The following is a 26,518-nucleotide window of genomic DNA, read 5'->3' on the forward strand; positions in this document are numbered from 1 at the left end:
TAGAGTTGCTGTTAAATACAGAGGAGATTCTTGCCTTGCGCTTCACTCTCCTTTGAGACTAACATTGAAAACGGCTTCAGCTCTAGGTACGAGCACACAGTGAATTTGCTCGCCCGCAGCTTGTCTCCCCATAGGTAAAGTCTTCCTAAATTCAACATTTTTAGAACGTCTTAGACTTCTGTCCCACTGCTCCCTGAGACCATTTTAGGCTGCTGCGTTTATACTGCTCCCGACTAAACAGCTGCTGCTTTCAGTGGTGAAGCCCAGTAAGTGACTCTAATGTTTCTTTATGTCATTTAATGTAATCCAGTTGAGCAGATTAGCTTTTACTTAGCATTGCTTTGCAGTCATGATGCTTGTTGTAAACGCCAGTGATTTCCTTTCCTGCTTAAATGAGCAGTATAACAGAAAGTTTTCATGTTAATGTGCAGTAAAATGAATAATCCTTCAGCATCATGAAATGGCAGTGTTTCACAGGGAGCACATTTACAGCTTTTCTCTCTCTTTCTATGTAGCATTCCTCTTTATTCTTTTATTTAATACTACTTAATATCAAATGAAACATTTACTTGTTTGCATGGAACATTACATCAAAATGCTTTAGTACAGCAACATACAAAACAGCTCAATCAAATATTATTTATATGGAGAGTTAGGAATACTCCTCTACGTTTGTGTACCAATAGCAGAATCTTTATTAAACCAGCCATTTATATGAGGTCTTCTGTTCACTAGCTCAAAAAAACAGCTCACAAAAAACAATTTGACATGCTCTTTTAGTTGAAATTGTCCTTTTCTCTCTCCAAAGCACAGCCCTCGGATGTGTTTTTAAGATGCACTCCTGCCTGAGCCTTGCTTGTCTAGGCTAAGTCCAACCCTTGCAGCCCTTTCAGCCGTGACACAGCTTTGCCATCGCCCTGGTCACTCACGCCGTAATCCTCTGCAGCCTGGCGCTGATATAAGTTAGTACTTCTTGACCACACGTATGAGTATTTCTAGAGCACAAGCAGCGCCGTGCGCCCAGCGCTCGCAGGGCCGGAGCAGCCACGACTCCAGCACGAGCGGCGAGGCCGGCCCCAGGCGGCAGCCCCTGAACGGCAGTTCGGGCTGGCCGCTCGGGACGTCCCACCTGGGAACCTCGCACTCCAGGGCACAGACACCGAGGAGGTGCAGACCTTCAGGGAAACGGAAAAGCCGCCAGGAGGTGATACGCCGCGCCGTGAAATCTTATCACACGTTGACCTCACGGAGAGGGGAAGGTGGCACATGCGTGATACACAGGAATATCAATACTGAAAGCTTCCAGAGACAGGAATGCATTGCCTGTACCTGGCAACAACTAACCAGAATTTTATATGAATCCATTTTATATGGCTTGTTCAGCACCGTGGTCACAACAGCTAACTCTGTTGATAACAAATAGCTACTGTGGTACAGTTCCTGAAAGAAAAAAACGCTTTAAAACGTCTCCAAGAAAGCACATCCCCACATCATCATGTTCAACAGTCACCCAAGAGAAGGTGGCTGATTTATGTACTCCTTCAACCCTTCCACAACACACAGTGAAGCCAAAACAAATCCCTGGCATGTGGATAACCACATCTCTTCCTGCTGTTTTTAAAGAGCGTTCTGGTTGTCCCATGTTTGAACTTAAGTACATTAAAAAATGACTGCTCTTTTAGTTGCAATTCTTTCATAACAGTTCCTGAATTCTTCAGGCCTGTTTTAAAACCAAGCACCCATCTCTTTGAAGGCAAGTGCTCAGGAAATACACCTGAGCTTAATTCACAGCCACCAGGATAGAGGAGCAGGTTTCTGAAGAAGCCCAGAGGACTGTTGGGGAGCTTAAGGCAGGGCCTTTCTCACTGCCCCGGGACATGATCATCCTGTCCGTAAGGGAAGGAGCGACTCGGCTCTGCAGCAGCAGGAGCTTCGCAGGGGCAGGGGAGCATTCACGAACCACCTGCCTAATCCAACGGCTGGATGCTCTCCTTACTCCCCTGGTTTTCATTCAGTGACCACCTGAAGTAAAACACAAGAGAAACCCTGGGAGAAAGGAAGAGGATTTCAGGTCTCATGATTGAACAGGAAGAGGCATAAAAGCTCTGTGTTCCCAAATAGAAGTTTCTATGAGGGAAGGTCAGAAAATGCAAGTGTGGAGCCTTGCAACAATGCTGCAAATTTCTTTTTTTGTCACTTTATAGACAATTCCTTGCAGAAGAACTGGTGAGTTAGGAAACTGAAAAATAATCTATTCAGAGATACAGAATAATCTCTCTCTTGACCTGCTCTAGCCCTCTTTATTTACCATATATTATTTTTTAGCAGTCACCTTGCTAAGTGGCAGATAATGGCATGTGCTGGGCTCTCAGTGGCACATATTTCTATTTCTGCTCAGCCAGGCCCATGTGAGACGCCAGGGTCCAAGTCACCGTGGCCATTTCAGATGAAGCCAGCAGGACACGGGCTGCTCGGAGCAGGTCGAGGCAGCCAGCACCATGATTCCAGCTCAAGGCACAGCACAACCCAAGGACAAGTCCTGCCACACAGTGGAAAGCACTGCAGCATTTTTACAGCGTAAGGACTACTGTGCAGCTCCCTCGATGAAACCAGAACTGTCCCTGTTGCTGTAAATAACTATACTTGTTGCTATTAGGAAGCGGCAATTATGGGCATCAATAAAGCCCCACTCCTTCAGTATCACAGACATCCTCAAACAGGTTCACTGGCAGCCTTATGGGTTGTAAAACTGTAATCTGGAAACACGGTTTGCAGGCAAGAGCTGACCCTACAATTCAATAACACAATTCAACGCTTCGTGTTTACAGACCCTTATACAACCTAAAGTACTGTATCCTTGTGACAAGCAAATAAAATGTGTGGAATGCAAGTGGCCTTCATGCTATTTAGGCCTTGTGGTCTCACAGTATTTCAAAAGGCTGAATTTAAACCTGACAGTTCTGAAGTTAGTAATGCCATTTTAAAAGGCATAGTAACATTATTTCAACATAACCATTTCTTTATCACAAATCCACCAAACATCTGGACCATTTTATTAGAGCTCTTGAAAAGCAGAAAGTTGACTTGCCATTTTTTAAGAAGCTTTTCAAATTTCTCCCTTCTCATATACCTTTTTGATAGTTCTCTCCTTGGTTATGTCTACATGAGATTTTCTTTTTTTCTCGTTACTGCCTTACTACCCATGTAATGTCACTGGCAATAGAAAGAATTTACAGTAACATGCTAGAATTACACAGTGCGCTAGGCAGGAATTATAAGAGCTCAGAGCTAAAAATACAGATACTGTAATGCTTTTATTTGCATGTGCTGTTGCCGTGTTTTTGCCCACACAGAAAGCAAAGATGACTCTTGTTGTGCAAATCAGTTTCCCCACATTTCAGAACTCATTTGCTCACTTATCCTAAATTTATAATCATACTCATGATTCTGCCTCCTTAATTCATGCAGGAAATTCATCATGCTTTTTTACCATGCATTACATAAACTTAGATTGAGATGTCTGTATTGCCTCTTCTCTGAGAAGTGGCTTTCAACTTTTAGGCCCAGTCCTTAGCCTGGCATGTACTTGCAATGGCAAAGACAGCGTCCCATGCTCTCTTTAAAGAGGTCGTGAAAAATATTCTGAAACTTTTGCATTCTGAGTGCTTGAAGCCCTCCTGCATTCTGCGTTCTAATGACAGTATCTGCCACTGCTTTCCACGAACCTCGCATTTACCACAGGTCTTCAAAGGTCTGGATTAGGCCAAAAAAGCAATTCTCAGTAGAATTTAGACTGTCTGAGCACATTCTGAAGTTATTACCAGATGGAGTTGTAGAAAGGAGTATACTGCCCTACAGAATACACAGTTTTGAAATTCTGTAGTACTCTTCAGTTCTGCTTCAAAGTATCTAAAAAACGAACATGGTTTTGGGGACTGAAATATAGTATACCTTGCTTCTCTATGGAAGAGATATTAGAAGTAAGTTGTGTTTCAAAATCAAGCACTGCAGGTAAAGAAATGTCAGATTTATTTCCCCAGTAGAGTTGTTCTCTTTTTAGGGTACCCGTTCTGCATGTTGCAAACTGGAGGCAAACTGATGATAAAGGGGGTGCCTCAGGAGCACAGCATGCACTGCGTTCACGCCAGCTCCCTGCCATTTCTGCGGTGGATTGCAGCTCCAGTGATTTGTAGGGTATCTGGGTGTGCTTTCCTTTGCATGGGCATTTTTTTTAAAAGTTTTTAAGTTTAAATTTAAATTTTGCTGCTTGGAGTTGTGACTGTACCTCTCTCTCCCTGCCAACGTGCCTGGGCTTTTCAGCACTGTGGCACAGGCTGCTGCTCCAGGAGTTGCAGGACAGAGTCTGGGAACTACCCTGGAATCCTGCAGGGGCAGTTGAGGACCTGATGCCAAACAGTGCGTCTGGGAGCAGCCTGTCCAACAGAGCCAGCTGCGCTTGGGAAAGGCCCTCTCCTGCCCAACGACCAGGCAGGCAGAGCTGAGTCTGGATGGTCTTGGCTTGTTTCTTCTCCTTTTGCCTCCTTTCCTCCAAGGGCTGCCTGTGGCCAGGTGCTCCTGCTGTTATCTGGGATGTTCTTACTTGGGGCTTGCTCAGGATGTGGCACAGAAGAGCAGGAGGAAGCGAGTACGGTCACAGTGTTTTGCTGATTACACAAGTGAGATAAGGACGTGGCAACGCTCAACCTCTCTTATGGCTAACCCGAATGGGAGTTTATCAGAAAAAGAGATTTGGCTTCTCCCTGTGGAAGTTAAAAGCTCGCAGCAAAACACAGAACTTTTTCAGCAAAGGTCACAAAAACCTTTTATAATGGAAGGGGGTAGAAAATCACCAGCTCTTACTGATGTAAATGAGTAACACAAAATAAATACATGCAATCACTGAGCATTACACTTTTCATTCCCGTGTATGAGTCAGATCTTTCAAATAAATTAAGATTCCTCAGCTGAAGCAAACGGAACTGCAGCAGTCTATGTAACCCCAGGTAATCGGGCCCTAGGGTCTTTTAAACTTTAGGCCAACTCCCTTTGGAGAAGTACAAGGTGGAAATTAAATTGCCTTAGAAAACTGAGGCCCTCCATAAATGCTGAATAGCTCTTATATGAGAAATACTTACAACTGTATTTTTATATGACTTTTTAAAAACTATACTAACTTTTAAATATATCTGAAGAAAAAAAAGTCCATATCCACTCACCACAAATACATTCCACAATTTCCACACAGCCATCATTTCAAATGCAAAATAGAAAATCATAATAGCTTGGCCAATAGTTAAATAAGCAAATAAATTCATTGTTGCTGAATGCATTACTGCTTTAAACATATATAATTCCAAGATAATCTCCTTGAAATAAATATAGCAGCAGCCAAATGACATGCTAGACCTGAAATTGAAGACAAAAGCAAGCAGTATTTGTTGTATTAAAACTCTGACAAAACACAGTTTAATCATGTCCAGTTTTATGAATTCTAAAACAACCTGGAATGCCATTTGACCTTCAGGATTAACGTGCACTTTGTCACTGTGAACAGAGCATTTCCATACCGTGTACTTTCTGAAGCCACATTTAAACAATCTACATCTCCCTTTCTCTGCTGGGGCTATCGAGAGGGAATTTTAAATAAGGTATCAGACACCAGGACATTTCCTTTTTTTTTTTCTTTTTCCTATATATGTGAAGAGAGAAAAAAATGTGGAAAAAATGCAGGATTTCTGAATTGGATATTTCTGAATTGGGTATCTTTGGGTATTACCTTTACTGGCTTGACTGGTAGAACTTGTGCCCTATTTATCCATTTCAGGAGTTGGAGAATTTTATGCAACATGGCTGACGTGTTGATCAATAAAACAACAACAGTCATTTACACTGCAAGTTTAGCACGAGTTCAGAAATCTGCATTAACCAGGCTGGTGGTTGTAGCAGGATCAATAGACAGGCATCTTTCTTAGTGGAGTGCATTAAGTGAAGTAGGACTAAACTTTCAGCACCCCATAAATATAAATTAAGATTAAAGCCGTATGCAGCATGCGTTCTGCAAGCTACACAAGGACAAATGCTTGAAAACATAATGCACAATCAAATGTTAAAAGTATCAAGAATCTTTAATTTTCACTCTCTGCTTCATTCCATCTATATTGTGAGTTTGCAACTAGCATGCATTTTATTTTAAGACCTGTTGCAAAAGATCTTGGTAAATTTTTTGTAATGTGCTTATCTGTTTCTGTCAGTTCTAGAGCTTGATGTTTATTTAAATCCCTCCTCCTATTTTTCTAAGTGCTTATCCCCTTATTTGACATACTCTGATCTCCAATCTCGCTCCTTGCTGTTGTCACCAAAGTTTCTGATGTCTCACTACTGCTATAGGAGTCAATCATCTTTAGTTCACGAGGGAGATAAAAGGAATGAAACTGTTTTCTTATTTATGGTCTAACATGTTTGTGTTTATGCAATAATGACTCCAACTAGTGCTATTTTAATCCAAAAGCTTGAATTCAGAAGGATTGCACTACGGGTTTAGGTAGTAAAGACAAAACTCAAATCATTTAATAAACCCATTCTGTTTCTAATCTAATCTGCTAAATCAGTTTCATTAAATGTGATTGCTTTCTGTTTTTTTCTCAGATGGTTCAGGCTTCCCCAGCATGTCCCATTTTGTTTTAAAAAAGTTGCCTGAATAACCATGAATGTAATGAATGTAATTGCTTAAAGTCAAATGTGTATGTTATTTATCGAGTTGTTTATATATGTATATGTTTATATATATACACACATACCCAGATATCAGTGTAACAATATGTTGCATAGAACAGACACTAATTCTATTAGACACTAATTCTATTAGATACTGAATATTCCAAATAAACCAAAAGAACATTTCATTGGCTTATATATGAATATACCAAATCCCTATGTCTCGAATCAACAGAAATTACCAAACAGGTCACTCAGAACGGAAACTGCCAATAGCAGTTTGCCATAGACATAAACTGTTCTTCAAAGTAACAAAAGGATTAAGCACTACCGAGTCTACCTGATTTCTCAAGAAATCCCCACAAAACCTAAACAGCTGGAAAATCTGCATTTCTCTAACAAACAGGCATGTTCATCTATCAGGACTATTGAGCTCATTAGCGCTTCTCATTCAGTCTAGCCATGGGTCTGTTTTCCTGTCTGAAAAACTGGCTTCTCTTTTCTAATCAGCACGAGGCTTGCATTGTGTTGTGTAGCAGTCTGCGGAATAAACCACTGTAAACTGGAAATTCATCAGTGGATATTACATAACACCAGAGAATCAAAGTAAGTGATTGGTTTTTCATTTTCCCCGCTATTTCCCTGTTTGATTAAATGCAAACACTTGACCAATGTTACAGTCCATATTTTTTAAAAAATGGCTAACTTACTTGGTAAAAACTGATTATCCTAAATCTGTGCAGTAAACAAGAGTGACTATTAAAGACACAGGAGCTCAGGATACAAAATGTGATATGCTCTTGAACCTGTAATACTGAAGTAAGCAATTACCTTAAAGAAGGCACCCACACAACAGAGCCATGGCTTTGTTCCTTATCTTCAAAGAACAAGCCACTTGCATCTGGATCAAATCCTTTAAACAATACCCGAGCACTCAACATCAAAGCCCTTCCATTTTCTGCCATTATTTAATTTAATTAGAGCTAATACAGACATGAATTTAGACACTGACTGCTGTGTAGAAAATCCCCAGAAAACATGTTCAAGAAATTAACCAGTTGGCTTTAATTTTATAAAGATTTTGCCTCCCCCCACCACCTTCCCAGTACCTGACAGGAGCGCCTCTGCTCTGTGCAGGTTTCAGCAAGACTGTCACAGTGCTGTCAGTTTGATTCAAAGGTGTTTCAAGTTCATATGGAGGCATAGAGGGGGCTAGAAGAAGAAAAGAGGAAAAAAAAATCATTGTGTCTGTATTTGTTCTTTCAAGACCCATGTCCTTGCTTGAATAGGTATTTTTAAAGACTTTTGCAAAAATAAAGATCACATCGTTAGTCTAGCATGCCTTCAGTTGCAATGCCAGTGTCAGACAGCGTTTAAATAGCATCACCAGAAAAACAAAGAAACATCAATTCATCCCCAATTTTAAGATATCCATGAGACCCTGGCAGGAGGAAGCCCTCCGAATGAGCCCAGGACTTGGCAATCAAGCCCTCTTAGGTTACCACAAGGGGAGCACCTGAAAATGACACGTGAATATGACACCTGATGCATCTTCGTTTGAAAACACATTCAACAGCACTTTGGCAAACTGGGTCTTTCTAACATGGAATTACAGTTGTGCCCAAAAGAAACAACGCCTCAGGTAGATACTGACTTTCACTCTTGGTACTTCATTCACTGCTATCATATTGTTACGTTACTTATTATATTGGATGGAAAGGTGCCCAGTACATGGGTGGTTTAATGGACTGTTGGATCCTTATTGTACAGTTGTTAATGATGATACACATTTAATGGATTTTAGAGGTTATAAAATCAAACAGGAATCACTTTGACCATACTTTTGCTTCACATATAGAGTCAACCCTTAAGCTTCTCTAGTAAATTAAATAGCTCCAACAACTTGAGTCTCTCTTTTAAGATATATTTATTTTCCTTTCTTTTCAATCTTTCAGTAACAGCTGAGCCTGTTTGAAAGGTGTATAAACATCTTTCTTTGTCCTTTATCCCTCTTATTTACTCATCTAAGGATTGCATTAACACTTTTGACCATAACACTTCATAGTCAGCTGTGAAAAATTAATAATATCTTCATCACTTTTCATTGGTATTTAACAATTCTGGGATGATTCACAAATAAAATTTAATCTTCAGAAACCTCCTTGTGAGCCGAGAGAGTATCCTTATCCTCTGTTCACAGTATTGGATGTAAGGCGTGAACGTTCAGAGAGATCTTTTAAAATAATTTGCGTACCCACTTCAAGGCACCTAAAGGCACAACATTCCAGAGAACTTTGAAGAATCAGAGACAGCTTTCATTGATTTTGGCTGCAGTTTTGAATATTCGGGACTTGTTAAAACAGCGTCCGAGTTTCTTTTTGAACATCCACAAAAGGAGGGAGGCACCGAGTAACTGCAATGTCAAAAAGCTATGTGAGCTCTGAATCACAATTAATTTATGGATATAAATTAAAGCCCAGGAAGTTTCATCTCTATGTGAGGAAGAACTTCTTTCCTGTGAGGGTGACAGAGCCCTGGGACAGACTGCCCAGAGAGGCTGTGGAGTCTCCTTCCCTGGAGACCTTCCAAACCCGCCTGGATGCCACCCTGTGCCACGTGCTCTGGGTGTCCCTGCTGGAGCAGGAGGGTTGGACTAGGTGATCCCTAGAGGTCCCTTCCAACCTGAACTACTCTGTGAGTCTGTGAACCACAACCTGGTGACGAGCAGTGCGAAGCTCAGACTCGCTTAAAGGGAGGCCCTTGGGAGCCAGCAGGGCTCGAACGGGCTAACGCCCTCCCGGCATGGGGCTGGAAGCTCTGAGGCCTTGAGGCTATTCGGGGAGACGGCCTCTCTGGTGACACCAGCTGCTCAATTCTTGCAAGTTTCCCATGTGGAGGACCTTGTGGGTAGCAGAGGCAGCGTGTTAAAATTTCAGCCTGCACAGATGACTTTCTACAAAGTTCCAGGCAAGAGAAAGCAGCGGCCCATCAATTCTGCTGGCAGGCCCTGCCACCAGCCCTGCTTTCAGTCCCACTCGTTTACAGAGGGGCCACCTCAGCCAGCAGGGGCAGCCGCACGACCGTGCAACGAGCCCCGGCAGCGGCATAAGGGAGAGGCCAGGGCCACTCGACACCTCCACACAGCAAACCAGGAGCATTCTATCCAAACAACGGAAGCGCAGTCTAGATTCAGACAACTTAAAATGCAACAGCTCAAGCTGGAAACTGGCCAGAACGCACGGTGGCCACATCACCAGTTCTGGAAGAACCGGGAAATCTTTCATCCATAAATGTTCTCCATGTTGGCATGGAGAGCCAGGCCACCTCAGCAATTTCAAAGCTTCACAGCAGGGCATGGGCATTACTACTGCATGCAGAGGATGGCAACATATTTTGACACCTAAAATTTTGCAAGGGTTTTTTGATAATCATAAGAAACGTATGGATGCTGCTTCTGTTTTTATTTCATCAAGAATTAGGCTTTAGGTACCCAGGGCAAGCCTTAAGCATTTGCTGTTCTTGCAGTAGTCACTATGAAGGAAGAAGACAGCAGGGCTCAGACAAGCCTGTTTGCTGAGCCCCACTGTGTCCTTGGCAGGGAGCTCATTCTTGTCTCCAAGTGCACCTGTAATGCCCACGCACACTGATGACTTCTAGTTGGTGACAAGCCAAATTTAGGAAAGAACAACAATTTAAGCTCCAGCATGATTCCCAAAAGACCAGATTCTTCCCACTCTCAAGTCTCCTTTCTTTTTTATTCTAATAAGGCCTGATTCTGCCATCCTGACTCATATCAAACTCTTGCTACGTCAGAAGTTGACTTCTGGAAGAGGAAGGTTCCGTGCACTGTGGGAAAAGGGATGGAAAATGAACCCTGTATTTACTGAATAATGTTAATTTTGTTTTTGCTTTTCATTATGAATAACTTCTAACATATCAACTGTTTTTTTTTTCTCTGCAATCACCTGTATTAACAGTAATTTCCACCTTGCATTAATTGGCCTTTCTTATAACAAAAATTAATTGCTCTGTATCTGAGTAGCGCTTCTTTGTTAATTTTTTTTCTTCATTACGCATTGAGGACAGGGAATGAAGGACGGCAGAAGTTCACAGAACAGAATTCTTGTCTGATACAGTTTCGTAGCCACATCAGTCCACGGGCCTACTAGGAGCATACGAAGGCTGGCAGTTAGCTGCACTTCCTAAGCAAGCCCTCGATGTATGGTATTCCTGCTCTGCTCTACTCTCAATTCTTCATGGCTCATTAGAGAGATTTTCCAGCACCGTTACTGTACTAATTTAGAATCATGTCAAGGCTGAATAAGCTCTGAATGGAGCCCTCATCCTCATGTCCAAAAGAACCCTACGCTAAATGTTGCAAAAGCAGCTGGCACTGACTCCAGGCACATAATTCACGGGGCTTCTTGCACGGTAAGTTAGAGTTGTGAATAGGAATTTCAAAGTACTTATGGTTGAGCTAATACTGGAGCACTTGAAAGTTTTTCAGAGATGTTAGTGTATGTCCCTTGGATATCTTCAGGTGTGAACACTTACTAATACTTTTCAAATTGCTGCTTGTAAAATGCTAGAAGCAGTAGTAAACAACAAGAGAATTACCTGTGACATTATCATAAACAAACACTAATATTCTTTAGTCAAATACCTGATATTTTAGTGGTGAACTGATTTGTGATTGGAGGCCCAAAGCCTTTAGCTGTGCTGGCTCTGATGGTAAAAGAGTAGGTAGTGCCGGGGTATAGTCCAAAAAAGAGATAGTGTGTTTCATTGCCTAGCTTGGAGACGCGGCCACTTTGATTGGATAAATCTATTTCTGGGTCAAAGGAGCTGACTGCTTTGTAGGTGATCTGCAAAAGAATAAGAAAGTTATAAGCTTGTCTTGAGCAGATGGACGAAGATTGCATCTTTATCCAGCAAACCCTTCTGATGTATGCGCTGTCAGACATTTTATGATAAGCTATCTTACTCTCTTATACTCTTCAAATCCTGAATCCCATAAAGGGACACAGAAACTCAGTCACAACTGGTATAAGTTATTACTTTTATAGATAGAGGCTTTTGGAGACTTAGAGGCAGCTAGATTACAACTGTAAAGAATGAGTTCAGGCTTACATTAATTCCTTTAAGATGCCGGCTTTCACAATGTCATTTTTTGAATCCATCTTACTGTTGGCTTTGAGCAGCAACAAGAACAACATCAAAACAACCAGGTAAAAACAGGTAAGTAAATACGAAAATGGGTGGCCCCAGTTCCAGCTGACTGGACTAAAATTACACTTTGCTCTGAATAGGATTATCCCAAGTAGATGATAAGGGCAGCTTAAGGTGAATTCTTCAGAAACTGGGTAAAGCTTGTCTAAGTCTAAAGCTTAAACACTGTAATTGCTAAATTGGAAATTTTTAGGTTATTAAATTCTACCTTTGTTAGGTCCTCATTTAAAGGTAAAGGGGGAATTTAAGTAATATATGCTATATATTTTATATATATAAAATCCTCTGTTCCTTCTCTGATTCAGTCTTATTTGTTTTCATTAGTAATGTTAACATGAATTTACAGTAAGCCTCTATACAGACTTTTTTCTTTTAGTTACTAGTCTCCATGCACTGTAATGAGAATTTTAAGATATGAAATCCACTAAAAACTTAAAAAATAAAAGTGATTCAGCCCTCCTTTTTACTTTTACATAGTTTTGCTTGTATTCAAGTATGTATAATTCCAGCATTAATATATAAAGTGATAATTGACAGTCTTTTATTACATTTATGCTATATTATTATAATTAAGAAGACATATAAAATAACATTTTAACAGAAATTTCTAAGTCTTGGCATTGCATACCTTAAACACTTGCAATTTCCTAAAGCCTCTGACTTAATGAAAATTGATTTTACATGACTCATTTAATATAACACCTATAAAATGCTGAAAAAGAGTAATAAAAAATGATACAGCCTAGGTAAACTCAGATACTCTTCTGTTAGATACAGGAGATCCTCTATAATTCCTCATCCATAAATTGAGCTGAAAGTGTCTCAAAACCTCCAAAGAACCTTCCAAATTATAACAGAAGAAGAACAAGGTGCCACCAAGTAGCTGAAGTTGAAATTAAGGCTATATATTCTGAAAAATCTCCTCTCTGATGGAGAGTGTTGTTACGTCTGTCTGCAGGAGAAGGGCCATGTGCATTTTTGGTGATTTTAAAAGACAGATTAGACAACCACGTGGCACCTATATTTTATACATGGCTGATCCCATTTTGGAGCTAAATGAACTCTTGAAGCTCCTTTTAACTTGTGTTCCTCCATTTCTGTAATTCTTAACTGCATTTCCCAGAATCTCAGGTAAATTTTATTTGAAAGGAAACCAGGATGCCTGAAATTCTTCAGCCTGTGTTGGATTATTGATAATTTTTACTTTTGAATGCTAGATAGCTAAGTGGCTAATGTTCTGTAACACAGTAAATTCCTCCATGAGTCAGGCAAGCCACAAGAAGAATTCACTGTTTTGACTGGTTAAAATGAGCTTGCCTTGTTTCTGTATTTTACTGCTGTTTTTAAGACTGTTCCTTTTTTTTGAAAGACTAATCTGTCACTTCCACCCTACCGGTTCAGATTTGCAGGGATGAAATAGAAGGGCATGAGGGTCATGTTTTCACTTGGCTGTTCACAATTTTTATCAAATTTAGATGAAACCTAATACAAAAGACTAATCCCTTCATTCCTACTACCTGCTAGCCTGTACTGCTGATAAAGGAGCAAAATGGTTTAAGAAATTTATGTCATTTCTTCATCTAAAAGCTTTTTTTTTCTATTTCAAATATTGGTAAAATAATTGGATTTGTACTTAATTTCGCAGTAGTAAGGAATACTTTAATGTTTGATATTTTAAGGCACAGTTTTTTCCCACCAGATATATTAAAGAGACTGTCTACTCCAGGCATTAGAAATAAGTGCCGGGCCCCAGAAAGCACTAAGTTACAAGACTTGCAATAACAGAGAGTTACGTGCATCAGAATAAGAAATGCTAGACATGAAGGTGTGATCGGCTTTCCCGCTGGGAGCAGGGATGCAGATGCAGGACTGCCCATTCAGCACATCTGTCTAACAGCACCAAGAGCCCGGGGCCCTCGGAGGGAGAGCGGGTGCTGCTGTGGTCTGAGGCTGCCTCTTGCAGAAGAGGCTGCGCACGGAAGAACTTACCCAGGAAGGAGCGACCCTGCTCCTAGGTCTGGCTCAGCTCCTGCAGTGTGTGTCCTGCCCCACCTGAGAGTCTTCAACAGGTTTTTTGGCCAGACAAAAGCACATGGGACTCTTGTCCCTACTGTCCTTCTGCCCTGTGGCTCCTTCATCCCTGACAGTGCCCCAAGGCAATGGGAGGGGAGAAGGAACCATTGAAAGCTTTTCATTTCCCTTAAGATTCACAGCTTTCTGAACTAGTTGGGAAAGTTAGCTTTATCAAAACCAGTCCATAGGTTTCATAATGTATTATCCTCTCACAACGAAGTAGTTTGCAAAACAGTATCAATAGGGTACCATTCAACTTAAGTTTTCTCTTATACTACATCTCATTTAGGTGTTTCTTTTTAAACAAAGCATTTCAATGCCAGTTTTGTAGTGAGGTCAGGTAAGAGGTTTAACTGTGATTACTGTCTGACAGCTTAATCTGCGCAGCCTTTTGTCAATTTTTCTAAGAGGTATTCAGGCTGAGGTTCCATATGAGGAAAAGCAGTGAATTTTAGACATGTAACAACATATAATTTTATTGAATTTGCATTTAAAAATGCCAGATTATTATTTTTTTTTAAATTGTGCCTGCTTGTTCCTATTACAATAGGTTGGCAGTAATGAGTCTCTCAGAAATGTGATGTTGACTGTCACTACTGTGTTATGTCTTCTAATTTTTAAGAATTCACTAAGATCTGCCTTTCAGTCTTTAAATATTTGATCTACATTACTACACAGCATGCTGTATCATATGGATCTAATAACAGCTGATAATCTGTAACATTCTCTAAATTCTGGAACACTTAAAGCTGATAATCCAGGAACATTCTCATTCTTGCAGGAATTTGCTCTTACATTAGGTATTTTTTATGGCTTTATAAGTAGTTTTATTGTCAGAAAAAAACTTTCATTTTCCAGAAACAGACAAAAAATCCTTTAAAAATATTTCTGTACAGATTATGTGTTTTTAAAAATCAAAGCTATATACGAAAACGAAAACAGGACAAAATACTTGATACCTCATACAAAGTAATCACACCATATGTTTGCGCTGGCTCTCTCCACTGAAGAAAAATCTTCTCTTCAAAGGTACTCCCTTGAATGGACTCAAGTGGTACAGCACTTGGGACTAAAGTATTAAAAAAAAAAAAAAACCAAGAAAAAAAGAAATGCCATTTGAGAAAAGTTGTGGGAGACACTCACTGTAGCATTTACACTCTTCAGGGTTTAACAACAGTCCATCAGGTGACAAGCCCCAGCTAGAACAGAGTTCATATTCTTCAGGTACAATCAGCATTTGGCAAAGAGTTAATAGATGACCCTCTCCTCTCCTTCACACTCAGTGAAACACCTCAATGATATACAAACCTTTAGGAAATAGCACCTGATAATGTTTCCTCAAGACTGGTGGAAAAACGAGGGTGGGTGGGTGATGAGAACAATATATTTCTCTGATGACAATAATATATTTAATGGCATAGGAACTAGTAGAATATATACTACTCCAGAAATCATCTATTTAGAAGCTACATACATTTTTAAGAAAACATATGTTCCACTTTCAGTGCAAAACAGAGTTAGCAAATACGGCATTTCCCTAGTAAAATGTTATTGATGAAAGAAAAGGACATTTCAGGCCTTTCAGGAATTAGTTCATGTCACAATAACAAATTCTTGTAAAGAAAATCTACTCATGTACTCTCTTCAACAGTATTAATACCTCATACTAAAATGGAGCATGTTCCCATGTTCATGTACAAAAATGGGGAAGTAGAGAAGTTCCAAGATGCCCTTCTAGCGGATTAAAGAGGAATGGGCAGCTTGGGAAGACCAGGTGTATTTGGCACATAGCAGTGATTCCAATGCTGTTAGGCCTGAAGTCTTAAAACAGGTTTGCACATACAGAAACTGTGAGGGTGACAAATTGAAAATCTGGCATAATTTGTGTGTGTTACATTTACGAGAATCAAGACTGAAGAACCACGGATGGTAGCAGGCTCTGGCACTGTGTCAGCTGCTCCCAGATACCCACCTGTGCTTCCTCCTTGTTCTGCAGCAGTTACATTACCTTGGAGCCAACCTTACCTTGTTGTTCAGAGCTGTATACGCAGCACATGGACATGGAAATTTTATTTTTGAAATGCCACACAGAATGTAAAAAGAAAAACCTATACAATGTACACTGCACTATACATATACAAGTTCTGATAAGAAGATACACTTAAGATTTTCCAGATGCTAGAGGAAAAAAAAGATGAAAAATACTTGGTAAAAGCGCTGAAATTTAACTTTTCACATCCCTTATCGAGATTTACCTGAATGGTTAAAGAACCTGCTTAGCAGGACATCTGCTGCCTCCTTCCCTTGCTAGGTCCACTCTCACTTCTCCGTGCTGTTGGCCCAGGAGCTTATGCAGTTTAAGAAGGGATAATCCTCTCTGTTTTGCAGAGTCTCTTACTGGAACTCTGCTGCCAGCCTGAAACTCCAGGACCACAAAGTGATGATGGTTTCTGAATTTGCTTACCAGTCTCATATGAATCAGTAAGATTGCACTGTAGGGCAACCTTGAATCTGGGCTCTCAAGGAGGAGAGATTTGGCTAAACACATTTGGAATCACAGGGTTAATGATTTATGTGTCAAGAAAAACTTATTATAGTGTAAATAAATTATGAATAAATAATGAAAAAACATTGTGATGACCCTCTAAAAACCCCAGAAAGCCATAAACAAGGAGCAGCTCTGCCATAAGGGAGGCCAAACACTGGGGCTGCAGGTTATCCATCTTCAGAGACCCTCAGACCTCAACTGGAGAAGGTCCTGAGCAACCTGCTCGAACTTGATCTGCTCTGAGCAAAGAGCTGGACCTGGAGACCTCCGGAGGCCCCCTGCAACCGATGGGATTCTGTTATTCTAAGCAGAACTGTAGGACTTTCACATCTGGTATTTCAAAACCGATTCATATTATGCAAAGAATATTAAAATATCATCCAAGGCATTTTTTTTCAGCCACCGATGCTGGGTTTTAGAAGAACTTTGAATAACATAAAAGTTCTAGAAGGCTAGGGAAAAGCAAGCATTATATAAAATTTTAAGGTAAATATAAATGACCCAGAAAGCAATGATATCCTTAGTTTTGTCATCTTGGACAAAATCCTAATAGGCTTACAATAGACAGAATCAAAATTAGAGGACAAAAGAAAAACTCATTCTAATTAAACAATTTCTATGCTAGCTTTGTTTTGACAAATCTGTTTCACTGGTAGCTACTTTCATAAATTGCTTAATTTATTCCCTTCTATATTTTGATTACAAAACAGCACCAGATAAAACCACTGTAGATTATATTATGTGATTAAATGGATCTAATGTCAGACTTCTAGTATTTATTAAAAATGTAACTCATTACTACTGATATTTTTTCAGAAATCTTCCCAGTGTGTTTGCAGAAATTCTATCATTGACCCGTAAGAAAATACGAAGACTGCAGAAGTTACAAACTTGGAGGAGATAGATCTCTTTTATAAAGCAATGCAGGTCATTTATTTGAACATTAAGCATTTTATAACGGCTAAAAGCAAGGACAAAAAAAGTGAAGACCTACTTGTAGAGGGCACCAAGGGACTATTTCTTGGAGCAGGCCATTCTGATAAGGTGGAAAAGATTCTTGGCACATGACCAATTGACAAAGAAAGTCGCACTTTGATGTGGGAGCTAACAGAGCTAACAGTGCTTCAGCAAAGTCTCTCAAGTATAATTAGGATAATACTACCTAAGATTTAGGATAATGGTGTTACCTTTCCAGGCAGCATTATTACAAGCATTACTGGGACACAGTAGCCAATTCTGATGCTCACGCTTAGTGCAAAGACACGGACAAATTATGACAGAGCTCAAAATGAGCAAATGAGATCTTAAAACCTCATTTTACTCAAAATTGACTAAAAGGAAGGGAACTTCTATATATTTGAATGAAAGATATTGTCCAGAGAGCAGCTAAGTGGTGGTTGGGAAGCCAAAGGTAAAGCAACTGGAACTACAAATGAAGAAGACATATTTAACGTTGAGATTATCCACCAAAACAAAAACATGTGTGAGGGCACTGTGGGCAATTACTTCAATTGTCTTCAAACTGATACTGGACCTTTTAGGGGCAAAATATGACTCAAACAGAATTTATGGGCTTAATGAAGAAATGATTGGATGATGTTTGATGGCACAGCTTATGTGAAAGATCATAATGCTTAGAAAACCTGACTTTACTGACTTGAAATTGTTGAAGATGATGGGAAATCTGCTAAAAATTTTAATGAAAGCACAACAGAAACTTATAGAGAAAGAGGCTGTCTTGTTGGCCACAGGTATTATGCATGTACAATTAATGAAATATTAAAAAATACATAATAATAATGCATTATAATTGTATACAATTGTATACAATTTGCGTAGTTGGTTTCAAGATCTCAGCCTGTATATGAACTGGTTTGCACGTGTTTTCTTAAAAAGGCAAATACAAAAACTCACCATCTTCATCCGTCTGCACTACGAGTTCTTGGCTTTCCTTCCGCCCTTCAGGGTTCATGAGCACGAGTTTCACGCTGACGTTCGTGTAGGGCGACAAGTTGGTAATGGTGTGCTGGGGATGGGAACTCTCTGTGTCCCAGCTCACTTCTTCCCTCACTTGCTCTTGTCCTCCAGCCTGGTACCGGTAATGCACTGTGAGGTTGTACCGGTGGCAGCGCGTCACGTTATAGCCAAACGGCTCCCAGCAAATGGTGATTTGCCTAGACTTGATCTCCACGACCTCTAGTTTCCGTGGTCCACGCATTGGATCTGTAAAAGTACCACCATAGTTCTGGGATCACGTTTATGCTTATCAAAATTAAAACAGAAGTAGTAACGTTAGCAGTAAGATTTTACATGATTCTGTAAATGCAACGTATAAGTAAAAACCAGAAGTTTATTCCTTTATCTCCCAAGGTGCAAATGACAGTAAAAGTACAGCCTAACGAAAAATCAGAAAAGAAAAAGAAATCAAGAAAAAGAGAGAAGAAGTATCTTTGATTTAAAAAAAAGAAACCAGAAAGTTTTGTCACTATGATCAAACTGTATAAACAACATACTTTAATTAAAGCTCACTAACAACTATTTGCAAAGAAAAGCTATGTCCAATTATGTTTATAAATTAACAGTTTTAGGAAAATAAAAATCTTATTCAAGCAAAAGACATTACTAAAAATATAAAGTAATTTTGGATGAGTAGTTTCACATATATGGGTTCATATATGGGTCCCAGGTCTGTTTATTCAGAGAAAAAAAAATACATTCTTCTTCAGCTGCTTCTGATTTACTTTCAGCTTAGTAAGTGAACACAATTAATCAATGGTTGTTTTGCCAGGAAATTAAGTTAATAATCCAATTTCTTTAAAGCAGTCCATAGTTGTGTTGTTTTTATTTTTCCCCCACAAACACTTGCTGTTAGCACCTTGCTGCTTATGACACCTGAAACAGCCTAGCCCCCCACTCTGTCCTAGCGGGTTGGCAGTGAATCCAACAAAACACAGAAAAACCCACCCCAGTCGGTGTCTCTGCTGCAGCAGAGCTTTCCTGAGACCTCCCAGCTCACACCGAGCCCTCGTGCACATGTAACAAACCCTCCCCCGGCACACAGAACGATCTATAAACACGACATCTTGCTCAACTCAACTGGCCCAAGATTGCTGCCGGGGGGAGCTGAACGCCCTCCATCCCTCCCGGCCTCAGCGAGCGAGCTGGGAAAGGTGAACCCAGGTCCCCAGCACAACGCGGCACATCCCTGAGCTGCCGTGTGCCCCACATTTTCCAAGCACTGTCATTAGTGGAGCTATTATACACATTTGTAATAACCCTTTTTTTTTTTAATATAGGAGCCTTTGACAAGATTAAAGACAATGTCTGATTTTATCCACTGCTTCACTAGTTAAATGCTTAGAGGACTTTTAATGAGCTAGAAGCCTCTTATACGTAAACAAATTAATATGCATCTTCCCTCTTTTATGTTTATTAATCAACGTGTCTTCTCTTGCAATGTTCTAAACAATTTACACAGGATTTCATCTTTTGATTTTTTTTAATAAAATCCCTGCATGCTGAAAATATTTGTTCAAAGTTGTTATTCATCCTAACTCCTTGAAGAAAAGGTGTTAAGAAATTGCTTGTTTTCTCTAACATCTACAAAGCAGGGTGTGTTTTTTCCCCCTTTGAATCCTCTGTCTTCTCTTCTTCTTCTTCTTTTTTAAATTAATTGCCACCACCTGACACAGCATTGATCAGCAATGGAGAATATTTGCCAACTGGTGACCAGACGTCAGAGTAAAGCAAATTCAATAACAGATCTATTCCTAGTCTTTCTTCTAGTGACTAGACCGACTGGTGAAAAATCTCCTCACGCGATACTGCCAAGGCCTCAGCTCACACGGATAAATCAGTACAGAGCTGCTTACCTACTTCCATGCTCACATACCCCAGCTAAGAACGTGATGATTGGGGTATTTCCTACTGCTACAGCAATTCGGGCTAATGAAAAGCAAATCTCAAAGACTGGCAGGTCCTGAGAGTTTTGCATCTTCTTCACGCATTTATGTCTGCATAATTCAGACAGAAATCTCATGAGAAAAAGGTGTTTTCCTTTTCTGGTTTCCTATTCCAAGCTTTTTATTTTGTTTTCTTTTTTTTTTCCTTACTTGAAGATGAGACTATAAAAATAATGATCAAAGATCTTTTGATCAATATTTTGGAACTGCACTTTTATCTGGATTGGCTAAATGGGACTAGAAAATGAAGGGAATTAATGGGATCCTGAGAGCGTACAACATTAAGTAACTACACCAAGTTCATGAGGGCAAGAAAAGGACGAGGCTGCTGAGTTTCACATGGTCACAGAGGTCATGGCCACACGGTCACTGAGGTTGGAAGGGATCTCTGGATGCTTGAGCAGGGTCACCTGGAGCACGTTTCCATGGATCGTGTCCAGGCGGATTTTGAGTATCTCCAGGGAAGGAGGCTCCATGCCCTCTCTGGGCAGCCTGTTCCAGCGCTCGGTCACCCTCACAGTCGAGAAGCTTTTCCTCATGTTCAGGCGGACCTTCCTGTGTTCCAGTTTGTGCCTCTTGTCTGATGTCCTATCAGTGGTGCCCAGGACAAGAGGCAACAGGCAAAAATCGAAACACAAGAAGTTTCATCTGAACATGAGCAAAAACCTTTACCGTGAAATTAACAGAGGTTTCAGAGTAGGCAGAGCTTAAAAATCTTCTATTTAGAGACATAAAACTAACATAAAACATTTTAAAACAGAAATCAAGTGGCTAGCAAAAAAAAAAAAAAAAAAAATGCCCTATATCTTTCTTAGTTAAAAGCACAAGTTAAATCTTGAAATAATTGCTGTGAGAATGACAGTTTCACACTTGTAACAATAAAGACAAGGGAAAAAGAAAAAGAGACTGGACTTTAAAAGGCGAGGACAACACAACTTTTGGTAACATTTCCTGGATACGGCTAATCAGACAGTACAAACACCCTGGTTGCTTTGACTCCTGACCCGAATCTCTGATCTAGAATATCACATAACTAGACAGGTCACATCTGTTTTTACTACCATTCACTCACAGATAATGCAACTAAGAAGCCATAATAATCTCTTTGTGGGATAAGTGCAGTGGGGACCAGTCTCAACACTAAGTGGAAAGGAGAAGGGGAGAGTAAGGATAAAAACAGTACTGAGAGAAGACAAGGAAAGACATATGATACTTTATTTTTCTAAATAAAGTAGGATCTTATATGTACCAGGTAGGATAACTGCTGCTCTATGCACGATGACACTGACAAAGTCGGGTTGAATATCCCAAAGGGGTTTATCCTCCAAAGAACTTTTGAAGATTTAAGATATTGGCCTGTGCTCCAAAGAATTTGTCATTAGTTTTCTCAATCTCAAAAATGAGCCTTGTTGGTGGAATAGAGTACATTTGATTATTTCTTTCATCAAACAGAACTAATCCCTTAATTACCACTATTCTATTTGCTTTATTTTATTTTTCTTTCCAGTATCACACTTCTCTTATTTACCAGACATGACTTCAGTACAGAATTGAAGATACCGGTATCTGGAGGTGGCAATCTTTTTAAATTTAAATTCCTGTCAGTCTGCCTCCTTTCACACTATTCCTGTCATTCTCCTTTGCTACAGGTTTCAGAACTTCTAATCTGTTCATATAATGGAGTTCTCAGTCATAACAGATGTGTTTGCTTCAAATTCATGGCATTTTCTGGTTACAGTAAGGTAACCCATACAGTAAGCTTGAAAACGATGAAGATAAACACACTCACTTTTAACCAGAAAAAGTTGTTAATGGAATTTTTTGGATTAAAAAGATGTGTCTCAAGACAGTCATACAAAATAACAGTAATTGTAACAAAAGATACATTTCTAACAAAAGAGATTAAAGGAGTTTCAATTTGATCAGCCTAGCCCTGCGCTTCTCCCAGGGTATCTTTGTATACCCCAAAGAACCTGCTTACTGTGAGATTACTGTGAGATGGTTGTTAGTGCATGGAGCGTCACTTCCAGTATGCTAGAATGTATGTATTTTGCATCATGAAGGACACAGGATAGTTAGGGAATTAAAACTGTTAAAGAACACTGGAAGAATTATGGCTAATGAATTCAAAAACTATTATTTAAAGGAGAAGATGAATAAACTATCATAGCATGAAGACTTCATTTAGTCGATTTTATTTTGTGCAGAGTTTCCTTACACTCACACTTTCTCATGGGTACACTCCTAAATACAAGCGAAAGAAACATGCTACAGGGGTGCTGCTCTCGTGCTCATGAGTCCTGTGTTAACTGTTCAGGCACTACTTGAAAGTTGCTCTCCTAGCAAGAGTCTATCGACATTACCTTGCATCAGGCAAAACAAGCAGTGACTATACAGAAAAACGTCATTTAACAGTGCTAATGACAAGAGAAATAACATTTTTTAGAGTAGAAGGCAAATACAATACTGGTAAATGGAGATTAATGTTGCAAATCTATTAATTTACATGCAAAACATACAGCTCATATGATGACAACTGCTTGAGGATGCTCTCTCTCCACCCCACTTGGTAAAACCCCGCCTGCAGACAGGGTACAAAGCCTTTTGCTTGCTCCGTACTTCTCTGGCCGCCCTCAGTACCTTAGCTCCTTTGTTTTGCACCACCAGCAGGAATCATGAGGTAAGCAGGAAGAAACGCGGCCTACCCATCCTCAGAGAGAAGAGGAGCAGCTCACCGGGAACTCTCACTGGGTCCCGGCGGGGCCTGCAGCCCTTTTCCCGCTGCGCTCCCTCAGCCGGGTACCTGGCAGCAAAGCCGCAGGTCCCCGCTCCGACCCGCGGGTCCGCCGAGCCCCGCGACAGCCGCTCGCATCCCGCTTCATCTGGGATCTCGCTCCTCTCTGTTCAGCCCTGTTTTGCCGCGAACATGGAGCAGGGCCTGACAGGTAGGAGCAACTCCAGCCGCAGCTTCAATCTGCAGCTCGTTCCCCTGCACCTTTGTGCTCTACCTCTTACCACATCACCACACTTCAGAAAACCCATTTCACAATCACAGAGCAATTTTTAGGTGCAATTTTACCATCTTGTCATCAAAACTTGGGCTGAGAATGAAAGCTCACACTGGAAGTTTTGTCTTTTCTCTTTGCCACTGACTGCACAGACCTACAGAAATAAGAGCCTGAGAAAGGAAGGGCACAGTAATTTTCTGCCACTCGATGACATTTCAGTAGCAGCCGATCTGGTAGGTGTCAGCTAACACTTACAAGACATTTGAGCCACAGGAATCAAGAACTTCCTTTTTCTTTAGGTAAAATATGCATATGGATTAGCCCTGTAGTAACTCATATGATTGAAATTCTAAACTGGACTCTCTTATCCTTCCACAGAAAGGAAAGGATGGTGTCGGAATAAGAAAATATAACAATTTAAGATGAGAACAGAATCATCTAAAATTTAAGATATCTTATCTAAAACCATATTATTTTATACATAAAACACGAAATTTAATTAATGATAAGTAACAACAATGCAGATGTCCTGGTTTTGTCGTGTTTTTTTCTAAGCAGCCTTGTATCAATCACGCAATGTGATTGAGTGAAATGGAGTATTTATTAGCCTGAATATTCTGGTTTCAGTATCAGAGGGCATTACATATCATTTCAGGAATATCTCCAAGGAACTCACGTACTACAGCCACATCCCAAAGAGGCTTCAGGCTTGGATCTGCATGCTGCATCTGGGCTGCACCTGATTTCCCACCTCCCGGATGGGAAATACCTTCCAGCGAAAAGTCAAAACAGGGCAGCCGAGGAGGAGACACGCAAAGTTCACTCCTCCCTGCAGAGGAGCTAAGCTATTAAACATTTAACAGTTTCTAACAACAGAGATCATATTTTTCACTTTACCTATATTTATGTACATCATATTTCAACCATATTTCTCCTTACTTGGTAAAACTCCACCTACAGAGGTTTTACTCTGCAGGTCTCCAGATAAGCTGATATTCTGTGGCTCTTCATCACCTGAGCTGTTACCTTGTGCCTCAGTGGCACCAATCGTGAGTGAAATATTATTTCACTTACATGGGAACAGACTATATGCCTTCTGAGCCAGCAAATCTGTTTTGCCTTGTTTTTAAAAACCAAACCTCGGGATCTTGACGTGTAGAGTGAAAATCATCATCATCAAAAAAAAAAAAAAAAAAAAGGTAAAGTATTTTACCTGTTCAACTCCTCTTATTTGACTCTATACAATCTATACATGTCTAAAAAGAATCTGCTGTTTGCACATCTGGTCTAACAGTTTTGTGCAAGATCATATTAACTGTGATGGGACTGATTTTTATACTGTAATTATTCTTTGTGCGAGTTCAACAACAGACTGAAGCTCAAAAAGAGCTTTTCTTTGCTCAAAAAAACACATGATTCACCATCACCAGCTGGTAACAGATCAGGGTTTTTCACCTTTCAGTTTACCCAAAATCAGAGTTCAGTGAGAAAAGAAAAAGTAGGCAAATTTTTGCGTGGTAACGTAACAGACTACCAGGTTTTCATGCAGGTTGTTTGAAATACAATGGTTTTACACAGCTGCCTTATGAATCTAAAGAAACAGTCAATCTTGTTGATTTGCAGCAATGAATAGGGAGAGAAAATGGGTACGTTCCCCTCACTGTTGTTCACATTGGCCATTATTTTGGTCATAAGAGAAAGGAAACACTGAGGTAATCATAGAAAGATAGGGACAAATGACTAAAAAAATAAGCAAAATCATACTAGGGTGTTGATTTTGCTGATGTCATTGTCCTGCTGAGCCAAAACCTTTTAAAATCAAATCAAAGACTAAGCTATTAGTGTGCACAAAGCTGTTGACAATCCAGAAAACAACCCCTGGAGTAGAGAGGAGTGCATTACAAGTCAGTCATTTTACTTATCCAAAAACACAGAAGCTATAAATTTGAAAAAAAAAAAAAAAAAAACAGAGAGAGAAACCAGTTTTACCTGGCATACCTCTGCTTGCTTTCAGCCACGGAAATTAACAGCAATAATAATTAATAAATAATAATTAATAATTCATGTAAAAGTAAATAACTGCAGAAGATCCTCAGTATCTTCTGGAAAGATTTCAAGTCGGAGTATTTTAAACTCTTACCATCTTTCAATTGAGAGGTGCTATATAGCATTTCCAAATGAATGTGCCTGTCCTTCTGCAAAAAGCCATGCCTCCAACACAAAGCAGCACTTCCACCAGTCTCGTGGAAGTACTCCTGACACTTTAAAAGTGTGAGCATGTACATTCTTCCGAGGCAACGCAAGAAAGAACTAGGAGGCAGCAAAATGGGAATGATAGTTACCTGCTCTCTGGAGAAGAAGGGAATAACCACGTATATGTAACCTGGAGCTGAAAACTGAAATATGTCTGTTTTGCTTTGAGAGACTTCTGGAAAAAAAAGGGTTCGTTTTAATTATATTCTATGGTATATGTCTTCGGCAGTCAAAATGCCAGCCAAGACAGACGAACAGATGGATGTGCGTAGCCTGAAGGTAGCTGGATGACACGAGCCCTGAGCAGTAGCCTGTGGGGATGCCTTCTGCACCCCTCCAAGTTATTCCAGACTTCACAAAAACTGAGAGGCAGGAGCAAGCCTGCTGCATAAATTTTCCCCAACACCTCTACTAACGTGATCAGCATAAGCAGTGTCACAATGTAGAAAACATCAAGAGCCCAAGAAATAACTATGAAAACAACAGGTTTCGGATCAACCCCCTCACAAATAATTTTTTGGTTCTCGACCAAACCACTTCCTGTCATCCGGGAACCGTGTGATTTCATATAGAGCTTTCCTGACAGAAATGGCAGAGCTCTGCCGCAGAAAACAGAACCGCGAGACAGCATCTCTCACGCTATCCTGTTGCCAAGAACATTGTAGGGACTGATACTGGCACAAGCCTTCTCAAAGGCTTCCACTGGTTTCATTTTATCATATACTTCACAA

General features: G+C 40.1%; 1 protein-coding gene across 1 annotated transcript in view; it reads right to left on the reverse strand.

The window, feature by feature from the left end:
• PTPRM (protein tyrosine phosphatase receptor type M) overlaps window positions 1-26,518 on the reverse strand; it is a 423,056-nt gene that overhangs the window by 181,595 nt on the left and 214,943 nt on the right. The window contains exons 8-11 of the mRNA XM_088524079.1: window positions 18,479-18,787; window positions 14,976-15,085; window positions 11,378-11,579; window positions 7,824-7,926 (exon numbers count right to left, since the gene is read on the reverse strand). Coding sequence (XP_088380205.1) covers window positions 7,824-7,926; window positions 11,378-11,579; window positions 14,976-15,085; window positions 18,479-18,787 — 724 coding nt within the window. The remainder of the gene's footprint in view (window positions 1-7,823; window positions 7,927-11,377; window positions 11,580-14,975; window positions 15,086-18,478; window positions 18,788-26,518) is intronic.

Source organism: Tinamus guttatus, unplaced genomic scaffold, assembly GCF_059628265.1.
Source record: "Tinamus guttatus ecotype Peru unplaced genomic scaffold, ASM5962826v1 Tinamus_guttatus_pri_ptg000203l, whole genome shotgun sequence".
Lineage (NCBI taxonomy): Eukaryota > Metazoa > Chordata > Aves > Tinamiformes > Tinamidae > Tinamus > Tinamus guttatus.